Consider the following 13,375-nt stretch of genomic DNA (forward strand, 5'->3'; position numbering starts at 1 on the left):
GAGCGGGGGCTGTGAGCGAGGGGGGAAGAGGCTGACTCCCGGCTGTGGCTTGCCCTGGGGGCAGAGGGCGGCCCAAAGGCCCCTGGGACCCTGGTGATCTTGGAACTCTGTTTTCACTAGTGTTTGTCCCTAAAGCGTGATGCCTGCTGCAACCCTACTGGGCAGAGCACCCAAGTATATAATAATTAATTAATTTCCGAGAGGAAGGGAGAGGGAGAAATAGAAACATCAATGATGAGAGAGAATCATGGATCGGCTGCCTCCTACTCACCCCACACTGGGGAGGGAGCCAGCAACCCGGGCATGTCCCTGACTGGGAATCTAACCATGACCTCAAGGTTCATAGGTCAGTGCTCAACCACTGAGCCACACCGGGTGCCACCGCCTATTTTAACCAGATAAAGAACTGAAACTTGCCGAAACCGGTTTGGCTCAGTGGATAGAGCGTCGGGCCTGCAGACTGAAAGGTCCCAGGTTCGATTCCGGTCAAGGGCATGTACCTTGGTTGCGGGCGCATCCCCAGTAGGGGGTGTGCAAGAGACAGCTGATCGATGTTTCTCTCTGCATCGATGTTTCTAACTCTCTATCCCTCTCTCTTCCTCTCTGTAAAAAATCAATAAAAAAATATATATATTAAAAAAAAAAAAAAAAGAACTGGAACTGGCCCTGGGGGCGGGGGGCGCCTTGCCCAGGCCTCTGCCAGGAGCTGCAGGACAAGCACCCCAACATGGGGTCAGGGCAGAGGCGGTCCGGGAGGCTGGGCTGAGCAGCAGTGGCCTGCTCCCCACCACCCCTCCCCGTTCCTGCTGTCAGGGGCCTCCCCGTACCCCGGGGTGCAGATCAACGAGGAATTCTGCCAGCGGCTGAAAGAGGGCACCCGGATGCGGGCCCCGGAGCTGGCCACTCCTGCCATGTGAGTCTGCTGGAGGTGGGCAGGGCAGGGGGCACGCAGGCGGCGGCAGGAGTAGGGAGGTGGTGCAGGCAGGGGGGGCGGAGACCTGCAGACACAGTATCTCACTCCACGCCCCTCCTTCCTGAAGGCGGAGGGGGAGGGGACAGGCGGGGGTGTGAGGGCGGAGGTGGGGGCTGGTGTGCTGGCACAGGGTGCGGGCCCTCACACCCCCGGCTAGCAGCGCTTTCCCGCAGACGCCGCATCATGCTGAGCTGCTGGTCTGGAGACCCCAAAGAGAGGCCGGCGTTCTCAGAGCTGGTGGAGATGCTGGGGGACCTGCTCCAGGGCGGGGGCCGGCAGGTGAGCCGCAGGGCCTTCAGGTGTGGTCAGAGCCTGCCCTGGCCCTGGAGGAGCCCCTGCTCCGGAGAAGAGTGATGTGCCTTCCCCTCCCCTCACACCCCTGCCCTTGCCTGTGTGTCGCTCCCCTGGGGTGCTCAGGGGCCTGGAGCCCTGAGCAGGGAGGCCTGCTGCCCAGGCCACGGCTCTTGGCATCGGTTCTGCCTCTGGAAAGGGGAGGGAAGGCGGTGCCGTTCCTGAGGCTCAGAGCAGGGCCGCCTCTGGCTCCTTTAACCCTCAGCCCAGAGCGAAGCCCTTCTCAGGCGGGGAACCCCAGTCCTGAGTGCAGGGGCTGAGGGCGCCAAGCCTGACCACACCACCTCTCCCCTCCCCCCCACCTCTCCCCTCCCTCCCCCCTCTCCCTCCCTCCCACCTCTCCCCTCCCTGCCACCTCTCCCCTCCCTCCCCCCTCTCCCCTCCCTGCCACCTCTCCCCTCCCTCCCACCTCTCCCCTCCCTCCCACCTCTCCCCTCCCTCCCCCCTCTCCCCTCCCTCCCCCCTCTCCCATCCCTCCCACCTCTCCCATCCCTGCCACCTCTCCCCTCCCTGCCACCTCTCCCCTCCCTGCCACCAGGAGGAGGAGGAGGACTGCCTGGCGCCCTGCAGCCTGAGCTCGGAGGAGGGCAGCTTGCAGGCGTCCACCACAGCCCTGCACGTCGCCGAGGCCACCGAGGAGGGCAGCTGGCCGAGCCTGCGCCCGCACAGCCTGGCCGCCAGGTCAGCTGCCCTCACTCCCCACCCGGTCCAGGGGTCCCCCAGCAAGAAGAAGGCAGTTAGACGTGTATTTTACCCGCATCAGTCAGCAAGGGAGAAGCAAGCGACAGGAGGTGGGAGCCACTCTGCCAGCTGAACCTGCAGGGATCCCCGTGGCAGAGCTGGTGCTGGTGGTGACGCCTGGCAGGGGGGAGGAGGTGCGGGGCGTGGCCTTGTGACTTGGCTCCTTGCTGTGCCTCCTGGGCTTCTCTCTGCCCTCGTCTTCCCTGCAGTCCTAGCCCCCCTCCCCCCCAGAGGCTCAGTTTAGAGGGAGTGCCCACCCGGGAGCGGTGGCCAGGCCAGCTGCGCCTCGCAGGACGAGGAAAGGGAGGGGAGTGAGTCCAGGGGCCACTGGAGGGGCCCTGGGAGCAGGGTAGGCCACCACTAGCCAGAGTCCCGGAGTGAGAACGCAGCCTGGGTCCCAGAATTCCCGTCGGAGGCTGTTTACGCCCCACATTCCCACTGGTGTGGCCAGGAGGAGGGCACTGGCTCCTGCCCACCTGCCCCAGTGCAGATCACAGCCAGGCGGGACAGGAGCAGCCAGCGGGTTCTGGCCAGCTCCTTCTACCTACCCCTCCACCCCAGGACCGCCCCCCCCCCCCCCCCCGCACAGGCCTCCCCAGCCCCCCACATGCATTGGGTGCGCTCCCGCCCCCTCCCACCTCCCAGCAGTGGCCTCAGGAGGTTAAGCCTCTCGCGGGGACGGATGGGGGTGCCCAGGGGGAGCCCCAGCAGCACTCCAGGCCCAGGCCCAGGGCCCTTCCAGCAGGAGCCGGGGTGGGGGGGGTGGGGGCGGGGGCGGGGGGCGGGCCAGAGCTCCGGGAGGGTGGGGTGGATCTTCAGCAGCTGCTGTGTTCTCCCACAGATACTACAACTGTGTGTCCTTCCCGGGGAGCCTGGCCAGAGGGACCCAGGGGTCCTCCAGGATGAAAACCTTCGAAGAATTTCCCATGACCCCAACGACCTACAAGGCCTCGGTGGTAAGCGGGAGGGGTGTGCACCCCAGCCCAGGGCCCCGGGCTCCCTGCAGGAAGCAGGCGGCAGCCACCAGCTCAGGACAGAGCCCCCTGCCCCCGGCAAGGCCCAGGCTGCCCTCAGCCGTCCCAGCTGCTCCCTCCGCGCTCACGGCCGCGCCCTCTCCCCCAGCAGCTGCAGGCCGTTCGCAGCCCTGTGGCTTCGGGGGCCTAGAGACGGGGACTGAGCAGGCCTCCCCACGGCTTGGCACCCTGTCCCAGGCGGCTGAGAGGAGCGGACAGGCCCAGGACGCCTGCTGATCGCGTGGCTCACGGCCACAGTTCAGACCAGTCTGCTGAGAAGCGGGCGGCTCCCCGCCCTTCTCCTCCAGCTCACACCTCAGTGTCCGCTCCTCCCCACGGCACTCTGCCGTGACGGGGGCACCCGCCGCCTCTGCCGTGACGGGGGCACCGGCCGCCTCTGCCGTGACGGGGCACCGGCCGCCTCTGCGGTGACGGGGGCACCCGCCGCCTCTGCGGTGACGGGGGCACCGGCCGCCTCTGCGGTGACGGGGGCACCCGCCGCCTCTGCGGTGACGGGGGCACCGGCCGCCTCTGCGGTGACGGGGGCACCGGCCGCCTCTGCCGTGACGGGGGCACCGGCCGCCTCTGCCGTGACGGGGCACCGGCCGCCTCTGCGGTGATGGGGCACCGGCGGCTCCACTCGCTGCCCCTCAGCCAGGCTCGTGCCGGCAGCCCAGTCACTGCCAGTCGGAGGCTCCCAAAGCGCAGGGGCCGGCGCCCAGGCTGAGAGGGGTCCACCCCCAAGGAGGGGACACAGCTTAGAAGCACTTGCCCTGCCTGGGGTACACGAACGAGCTCTCTCACTTCACCCCGGCCAGCCCCCAGCTTTGGGGTGCGGGGAGCTAATGGGCCCCTCGGGAAAGAAGCTGAGGTGTCAGGCGGCCTCTGTCTGGGCTGGGCTGACACGGGAACGCCTGACTGCGCACCTGCCGAGTCACTGACCTCCAGGCCGCCTGCCGACGAGGGGCCGGGACCCCGTGACTCACTCCTCAGCCCCCCGAAGCCTCACTAAAGCAGCTCGTTTGCCCATCACGCCACCTCCCTCTGTGCCACGTGGCTCGGAAGCCCGCCCCTTTGGCTTCTGTCACTCAAAATACATACGTGTGATTGAGTCTTCCTGCTTCGTGTTGCCGATCCACTACGGTGGACTCGAACTGCATTTTTAAATCACAGCAGGCTTTTCTCCCTCTTTCTGGCACCAGTCCAATCAGGTCACCTGAGGGCGCTTCTTGGTGTTCGTTTGTTCGTTGTTTTCAAAGTTCCTAGGATATTTGGCCCGTGTTACCGCACCTTCGGTAAAGTTTCTGCCATCACACCTGCTCATCGAACATCTTCATATCCGTGAGACTCTGAAGAGACGTGGCATGCAGTCTTTATCCTGAGGCAGTCTTATTCGAAGGCTCATAGATAAAACCAGTCACTCTTCCGTATAACCTCAGCATATACGTTTACATCCTTGGCCATGGACTGGCCCCCGAGGCCCCGCAGCCAAACCTTTAGTGCTCATCGCTTGTCTTCTGTCTCAGCGCACCTCCCCCGAGCCTGCGGGCCCGGTGTGTCCTCAGTGGAGGTGGCGGCCGGCGTCTGCTGGGGAGCTCGTGGTTGCTCAGGCGCGGGGGCTCCAGAAAGTGCACTCCTTGGTGGGAGCGGGGGGGGGGGGGAAGGGGGGCCGTGGGGTGCCAGGTGAGGCTGATGTGGTAGTAAATGCTAAACCCCAGGCAGCAGAGCCTCCCAGGTCCGCATAGACTCCCAGCTGAGCGAGGCCGCCTTGGACGCGACGGGCTGTTTCCCGCCATCGAGCCATGCGTCATATTTCTTAATTTATGTAAGCGCTTAATTGCGCACTTGTGTGTGTGTGTGTGTGTGTGTGTGTGTGTGTGTGTGTTTCAGAGAGGAAGGGAGAAGGAGAGAGATATAGAAACATCAATGTGAGAGAGAATCATTGATCGGCTCCTCCTGCACGCCCCCCACTGGGGATCAAGCCCGCTCATTGATTTTTAGAGAGCGTGGAAGGGAAGGGGTGGGACAGAGAGAGAGACATCGATGTGAGAGAGACACAGCAATTGGTTGCTTCCCGCACATGCGCCACCTGGGGGCCGGGGATGGAGCCTGCAACCGAGGTACGTGCCCTTGACTGGAATCGAACCTGCAGGCAGCCCTTCAGTCCATGGACCGAAGCTCTAACCACTGAACACCCGGCCAGGGCTGTGCTTGCTTGCTGTAAGGGCTCTTTCTATTCGGTTCTGAACAATGCACCCCAAGAGGCTGCATTCGGGGATCGAATTTGAGTTTCCTATCAGACACATTAACTGTAAGACAAGGCACAAAACCAAACCCCACCTTCTGCGGGACGCGGCCAGACAACCAGGGCAGGAGGCCTGGGCTGCCCCAGGCGCTCCTCGGCCCTCAGCGTTAGCGCCAGGTCAGTCCCGAACCCGTGCCGGACGCAGCTCCTGCCTCACCAGCCCGAGGTCCCGCTCGCACCAGGACAGCACCTTCCTTTCCGACAACCGAGCCCCAAACGGGAGTGGAATCACGCAGGAAAGCGACCCCAGGTTCACCTCCCCACCTCCCTTCTGAAGCGCTGAAGGGGCCAGGGTTAGGCGGCCCCCCTCCGCTGTCCGGGGGGCCAGGCAGCCCTTCCGGTGGTCAGCGCCAAGCGGGAGTCTCCTGCGGAGCAGGTCCCGTCCACCGTCCACCGGGCCGCTGGCCCTGCCTCCCCCAGCGTCTTCCAGGTGGAGGGAGTCTGTTAGGAGAGCGCCATCTGCGTCGCCGTGTTTGTCACGAATGCAAGGGTTCGCTGTGGGGTTGCTGTAGTCAGGAAGGACCGTGGTTGTCAGAGGAGTTTCATGTGCTTGCTGCAGGGAGACGGGGTCCACATCCAAGCCGGGTCCCATGTGCCCCGAGGGAAGCGTCGCATTGCCTAGGTACACGCCTTGGTCATTACGTGTCGACGTCTTCTTTGCAGTTGGCGACAGTTATCTGCTGAGTTCCTATCAAGGTCATCCTGTTTACAGCTGGTCTGTAAAATACGCTGCTGCATTGTAAAATTTAGCAAGAATAGCTTTTAAGCCCTGGCTGGTTTGGCTCAGTGGATAGAGCGTTGCCCTGAGGACTGAAAGGTCCTGGGTTCGATTCCGGTCAAGGGCACGTGCCTGGGTTGTGGGCTTGATCCCCAGTAGGGGCCGTGCAGGAGGCAGCCAATAGATGATTCTCATCATTGATGTTTCTATCTCTCTCCCTTCCTCTCTCTGAAATCAATGAAATATATTTTTAAAAAAAAAAAAAGGAATCTTAAAAAGAAAAAAAAATAGCTTTTAATAAGAACTGTCCAGACCCGAGACCTTTGTCCTATCTAACGGCCTGGAACCATGCCTGGCTGCCTCTCGGTCCCCAGCAGGGGGCGCTGTAGCTTCGCTGCCTCCTGAGCACTGCCCAGACACGGCCGCCAGGCCTCAGTTTCCCCTTCATGGCGGGGGTATGGCCCTCACCTGCACGCTTCAGGAGGTGTTCCCTGCTCAGGGGACGGGTGTTAGGTTGGCAGCAGTGCGGGGCCGCGCCTGCAGCCCGGCCTCGGTGGGCGCACAGCCTCGCTGTTCTCCGCACACAGGATAACCAGACGGACAGCGGGATGGTGCTGGCCTCCGAGGAGTTTGAGCAGCTGGAGAGCAGGCACCGGCAGGAAGGCGGGCTCAGGTAGGGCTTCCTGAACCTCCTCCCTGCCAGGGCTCCCGGGGGGTAGGCTGGGCCTGTGTGTGCGTCACCCTCTTACCTGAACCTGTCATGGCTCCCTGTGTGTGCAGGGCCATCTGCTCTGGCCTTTGTCACCAGCTTTCCCAAAGGAGCGCCCTTCCCCTCACCGTCCTGACCCAGCACACCCGGTCCGGTCCCCACATCTCCTCCCTTCCTTTGGACACCCCCTCTTTGCAAAGCCGAGTACGATCACCAGGCCCGGTGCTCAGACAGCGCAGCCAGGCAGGCCGCGCTGGGACTTGGCCGCGCAATGGTGGCTGCGTGCTCCAGTGCAGGGGCAGGACGAGGAGACGGGCAGGGGTGCGTTTGCAGTTAGAACCGACGGGGCTTCCGGCTGGGTTGGATGAGGGCGAGAGGAAGGGAGGAAGCAGGTGACAGCCGGCTGTGTGAGCCCTGGGGCCAGTGCTGGTGCCATTTACGAAGATGGCAAGACTGGAGAGAAGCCGGTTCGCGGGACTGAAGCTGGCATCCCCCGTGGTCCCACACCCAGGCTCGGGACGGGGAGCACTGGTGCTGGCCACGTCACACCAGCCTGGTTTGCCGTTTAAGGGGAGCGGTGTGTATTTCCATCGGCTTGGCACGCACTTAAGTTGACTCGGTCAGGTGTGTCTTTGCTGATTCCAGTCGGACCTGCCCCCGGTCCGGTCCCTCCGTCCCTCATTTCCTGCTCACGCCACCTCCCTGTCTCAGCAGCTGTAAAGGACCCGGCTGGAGCGCCGAGGGGACCAGGGCACACCCCGAGCCCCAGGGGCGGCGGCGGCGGCCTGACCGGGGGCCGCAGGGCGGCCAGGTGTTCTACAACAGCGAGTACGGGGAGCTGGCCGGGCCCCGCGGCGAGGACGACTGCGCCCCATTGACCCGCGCGCCCTTCTTCGCAGACAGCAGCTACTGAGGAGGCTCCGGCAAGGCCCACCGCCCTGGGCGCCCGCCGGCGGCCGTGCCTGGCGGGGCAGGCAGAGGGCTGGAGCTCAGGCTGGGAACGCATCTCCTTTGGTTCGGCCCGGCGGCGTTTCCTCCACCCTGTCAACCCCTCCCTAGCCATGAAGAGCAACACCCGGGCTCCCGGGCTCCCCGAACTCCATCACCACCCCTGCCCAGGACTTCCCCGTGGCCCCCTAGGGCCCTTCTCCCTTCAGATCAGATTCCATTTAGCTCACATCCCCACGGCCCAGCCGGGGCCAGGCACTCCCAGGGGGATGTCCCTTTGCTGGCCTCCTCCCACGATGGTGGGGGTAGCGTGATCCCCATTTTCTGATGAGGAATTGGAGGGCCTGACAGTCACAGGTGATGCAGGTGGAGCCAGGCGTGGGCTGCAGCCTCCCAGCCCCTCCTCACACGCTGCTCCTCCGCAGCCCCGCCCCAGGGAAGGGCTGAGGGGAGGATGCCAGACCCCCATCCCAAAGCACAGAGAGGAATGTGGGGTGGGGGAGCTCTGCCCTGAGCCCAGCCAGCCACCCCCTCGGGCAGCTGTCCCTGCTGTGGGCCCCTCACAATGCACCCTCCCCGGGGGTGGGACCGATTCTGCAGATCTTCATTAGAACTTCAGAAACTGAGCTGCTATGAAGAATTTACTTTTCAAAACTGCAGTCTGAAGGGAGCAAGTTCTCTCTGAGTCTAGAGGATCCTTGCCCCTGGTCCCCAGTGGGCGCCGCCACAGCAGACGCAGCCACAGCCTCTTCTGGAGACGGGGCTGGCCCCCCTGCCTGGCCCCATTGAGAAAACTGGGTTCTCCCCTCTGGGACCTGGTCTGCCACAAGGCACCTGCCAAGCTGTGACGGTCCTTCCGAGCAGCGAACCCCGGGATTCCACAGGAAGGCGTCCAGGCTGGCCCAGGGGACCACCCAGCGCTGCTCCAGGCCACCAGGCCACCGGGGATGCTCTGTGGCCTCAGGGGGCCCGTCTTCTACCGCCTGGTCTCTGCCTTTCGTGGGCGCCCTGGCAGTTCAAGCCTCTGTCGTCACCAGGGAGCAGCCAGGACCCCTGGAGGCTGGAGCCAATCTGCTCAGACCCCCATCCCAGCTCACACTGCCCAGCCACCCCCCCCTCGGAGGAGAAAGACCCTCCTCCCAGTTAGCACCAGCGACACACACACACACACACACACACACACACACACACACACGCACGCGAGACGCTTGCAGGACAGGCGACCGTGCAGCGAGCAGGGCCTTGCCCACAGACCCCCTCCCCCACCCCACTGTGTATCGTTCCTCGAGGATACCTACACGTGTGACATCTTCACTGTCCCCACCGGACCTGCTTCTTGGATGTCACCTGACTGTGAGACCTGGGTCTCAGGGGTACCTGGTAGCGGGGCCCAGAGGCTGCGGAGCCACGTGTGTGCCGCAGGTGCAGAGCCTGTCCCGGCAGCCCCGGGCCCCCTCCCCCGTCACCGCCGCACACACAGACATGTCCTGGGAAGAACACCTCCCACGCCCTGTGCACCACGCGCTCCGAAAAGATCTGAGCTATTTAACAAAAGATAATAATAAATGTGATGCCAGTCTGAGTTACAGTGAATGGGCTCTCAGCTCAGGCGCAGCTCTCTCTGAAGGTCTGACTCAAGGGCTCCTCCCCTCGATGGTCAGCCTCTCGGTGGCCGAAGGGCGGCTGAGGCAGCTGAGCCTGGACACCCTCTCCCCGAAGCTACCAGCAGAGGGCGCCAGGGAGGCAGCAGGACCCCAGGGATCACCCCGCCTGGGTTGGGCGGGCTACAAAGGCGCTCCCCTTTCTACTTCACATCTAAAGTGACAGGGAACTTTGTGGCCAGTGGGTGTGGGGACGTGGCCCAGACTGGGCCACTGCTACCGGGTCCCCACGTGAAGCAGGAGCCTGTGATCACTCGGGATGCCCAAAGCGGGGCAGCGCAAGCCCGGCTCGCCTCCCTGTCCGAGTGCCCGTGGGACTCTGAGGTCAGCGTCTGAGCTGGGACCCCAGTTCCAGCCCCCGCCCAGGAGTGAGCGCCAGCCAGCACGGTGGCAGGGCTGCCAGTGGCCCTGCAGGGGGTGTCCGTGCAACACCCCTGAGAAGGGCTGACCCAGCAGCAGCCCCAGGGGCTCAGGAGGGAAGGCCAACAATGACCCCTCCACGCAGGGGCCACGTAGGAGGGCTGTCAGCACAGTCCTGTGGGCACCTCACTGGGGGAGCAGAAGAGCCCAGCAAAGATCGGGAGCCAAAGGCCACCCTGCGGGCCAGGCCCCGTGCCTGCCCCACCCAGGCCTCTTCCTCTCCTCCGGGCCCAAGGGCCCCCTGGGTGCCTGCACCCCACCCACCACCCAGCGGTGTGGTGTCTGCTGTTCAAGCCTCATTCTCAACTCTGGTGGGAAGAGGTGGTGGGTTTGTGGTTCTGACTTCCGTAATAAATCTAAATGTGAATACAGAAAAGAGCACCCTCCCCCTGGGTTTGGACGGTTTAACTCTACAATATTATTGGCTGAATGCAGCCGCTTTCCCTGAATGAGTGCCCGTCTTGGTGTTTTTCTGTTCCTCTCTTATCTTGACAAGGAAATGCGGGGATTTAGTTTTTGGCCACTTTGACACATTCATAGGCAAACCACATCCGCCTTGCTGCCTGTCACCCACGTGTGGTGGACAGCCCACTCCCGCGCTGGGTCAGGAGGAGCCGCGCTCACACTTGTGGGCTCCTCTGGTCCTTGGGCTGCTGCTCCGGGCGGCAGTCAGTGTGCCCAGGTCCCGGCCCTGCCTCCCTCCCAGAGCCCAGGGACTCGCTGGGAAAGAGAGCTCAGCTGGCAGGAGCAGGGGCCACGAGGGACACAGCACGGAGCAGCAGTGTGTCTCATCTTGAGGTTCCTTGGCCCTTCCTTCCTGCTAGGAATCTTCTCCTTTCCTCTCCTCCTCGCAGGCCTCAGCTCTTCAGGGGGGCCCACCCACACACCCCTCTTTCCTCCTCTCCCTCTTTTGACAGAGAGCCGTGAATCAAGTCCTTTAGAAGAGGCCAAAGGCACACTTAGTGTCCCTGGGTGCCGTTGATTCCATCCTGACCTTGCACTGCCCTTGGGCATCGGGCAGAGCTCCTGGGCCCTGCTCTGAGCTGCACGTGGTGTCCGGGGACGTGGCAGTCACTGTCCGCCACGGAGCCCACAGGCACAGTCCCTGCTGTGAGGAGGGAGACGTGATGGAGCTCTGCCCAGGAAGAAGGTTAGCTGCAAAGGCCCGCTCAGAAGGAAGGAGGGGCCGAGGGGGAGGGGGGTGAGAAGGAGACGTTGGCAGGGGACCGTCCTTCAGGGCCTGGAAGCCCAAAATTAGGAGTTGGATTTCTCCTTTAAGACCAGAGGGAAGTTTTGGGACAGGGTGCTGTGCTTGGACTTACATTTGTGCTCAGAGAAGCATGAATCTTGAAGGAACAGAGTGGGGCCTGACGAGGCCTGGGCGGGAGAGCCGGCACACCAGGCTGCTCTGAGGAGCAGCGGAGGCGGCTGCGGGAGACATGGGAGAGCAAGAGGGGCTTGTTGTGAGCTGGGCCCTTATCCGGGTTGGATATGCCAGAAAAAACCCTTTTCCTCAGTGGACTATGGCGGTCCCCCAGCACAAACACTGCCCCCTCTTGGCCACTCCTCCTCAGCAGGTCCAGGCCAACTCTTGAGGCTGAGTACTCAGCCCCTATAATAGGCCCCAAGGAGTCCAAGGGCCTGGCCGGCGCCCATGTCACAGGGCGTCTCCCCCAGAGGGTTCAGAGGGGGCTGCAGCATCACCAACAAGGTGGTCTCCCCTCAGGACCACTGGCCAGGCCCCTGTGCTGAGCTGCAGGACAGAGAGCATGGGCCCGCTGGGCTCTGGGGCTGTGAGGAGGATGTGGCACCTGTGGCAGGGTCACCCTGGGCTAGGCATGCCCTTCGGGGCCTCATTTTCGTGTCTGTGAGTTGCCATCTTGCAGATCTTTGGTGCTGACATAACAGTTGAAATGTCCCTAGTAGTGACTACACTGAGGAAGAAGGCCTGACCCCACTGTCATGTCCTTCGAAAGCAACATTTAAGTTAACTGGGAAAGACACTCTCCACAGTGGCATCTGACAAGACCCTCTCTTCCATCAACTCACCTATCATCTCATGCATCCACTCATCCATCCATCCATCCATCCATCCATCCATCCATCCATCCATCCATCCACACCATCCATCCATCCATCCATCCATCCATCCATCCATCCATTCACCCATCCACCCATCCATCACCCATCCACCCATCCACCATCAATCCATCCATCCATCCATCCATCCATCCATCCATCCATCCATCCATCCATCCACCAATCCATCAATCCATCCATCCATCCATCCATCCACTCATCCATCCATCCATCCATCCCACTCATCCATCCATCCATCCATCCATCCATCCACTCATCCATCCATCCATCCATCCATCCATCCATCCATCCACTCATCCATCCATCCATCCATCCATCCATCCATCCATCCATCCATCCACTCATCCATCCATCCATCCATCCATCCATCCATCCATCCATCCATCCATCCAACCATCCATTCACTCATCCATCCATCCATCCATCCATCCATCCATCCATCCATCCATCCATCCATCCATCCATCCATCCATCCATCCATCCATCCATCCATCCATCCATCCATCCATCCATTCATCCATCTATCCATCCATCCATCCATCCACTCATCCATCCATCCATCCATTCATCCACTCATCCATCCATCACCCATCCATCCACTCATCTATCTATCCATCCATCCATCCATCCATCCACTCATCCATCCATCCATCCATTCATCCACTCATCCATCCATCCATCCATCCATCCATCCATCCATCCATCTATCTATCCATCCATCCATCCATCCATCCATCCATCCATCCATCCATCCATCCATCCATCCATCCATCCATCCATCCATCCACTCATCCATCCATCCATCCATCCATCCATCCATCCATCCATCCATCCATCCACTCATCCATCCATCCATCCATCATTCATCCATCCATCCATCCACTCATCCATCCATCCATCCATCCATCCATTCATCCATCCATCCATCCATCCATCCATCCATCCATCCATCCATCCATCCATCCATCCATCCATCCATCCATCCATCCATCCATCCATCCACCCACCCACTCAGGCATCCACTCAGCCATCCATTTCCCCATCTATAGACACCCACCCACACAAACGTCCTGCAACCATTGAAGATAGAAACAGAGGCATTCTCTGCTAATGTAGGGCCTTCAGTGAAGACAACAGGTGGAGGAGGTGGGAAGCATGTTTTTAGGATTTGGGTCAGAGGGATGGTAATAGAGGAAAATGCTTTCCTTAGATGAGACCCAGCTGGGGAGTTCTGGAAGTCAGGGGCATGCTCTGTGTCCTCCAGTCACTTAGGACTGCTGGCTGCAGCATCGCTGCAGGGTGAGGAAGCATCCCGTCCTGGACCTTGTGGGGCACCTGTGCCTCAGAGCCAGCATTTGCAGGGAGACAGAATCCCCTTCACTTTCCCACAAGAGCTGGAAGTGGCAAAGTTTGCCATAAACCACATGAGGGAGTGG

At 61.9% G+C, this 13,375-nt stretch overlaps 1 protein-coding gene across 1 annotated transcript in view; it reads left to right on the forward strand.

Moving 5' to 3' along the window:
• The window catches only part of FLT4 (fms related receptor tyrosine kinase 4), a 39,684-nt gene extending 31,961 nt beyond the window's left edge, over positions 1-7,723 (forward strand). The window contains exons 25-30 of the mRNA XM_054716767.1: positions 814-913; positions 1,147-1,252; positions 1,863-2,005; positions 2,907-3,021; positions 6,689-6,774; positions 7,522-7,723. Of these exons, the coding sequence (XP_054572742.1) occupies positions 814-913; positions 1,147-1,252; positions 1,863-2,005; positions 2,907-3,021; positions 6,689-6,774; positions 7,522-7,723 (752 nt within the window). The remainder of the gene's footprint in view (positions 1-813; positions 914-1,146; positions 1,253-1,862; positions 2,006-2,906; positions 3,022-6,688; positions 6,775-7,521) is intronic.
• The last annotated feature ends 5,652 nt before the right edge of the window (positions 7,724-13,375 follow it).

Source organism: Eptesicus fuscus, chromosome 6 (assembly GCF_027574615.1).
Source record: "Eptesicus fuscus isolate TK198812 chromosome 6, DD_ASM_mEF_20220401, whole genome shotgun sequence".
Lineage (NCBI taxonomy): Eukaryota > Metazoa > Chordata > Mammalia > Chiroptera > Vespertilionidae > Eptesicus > Eptesicus fuscus.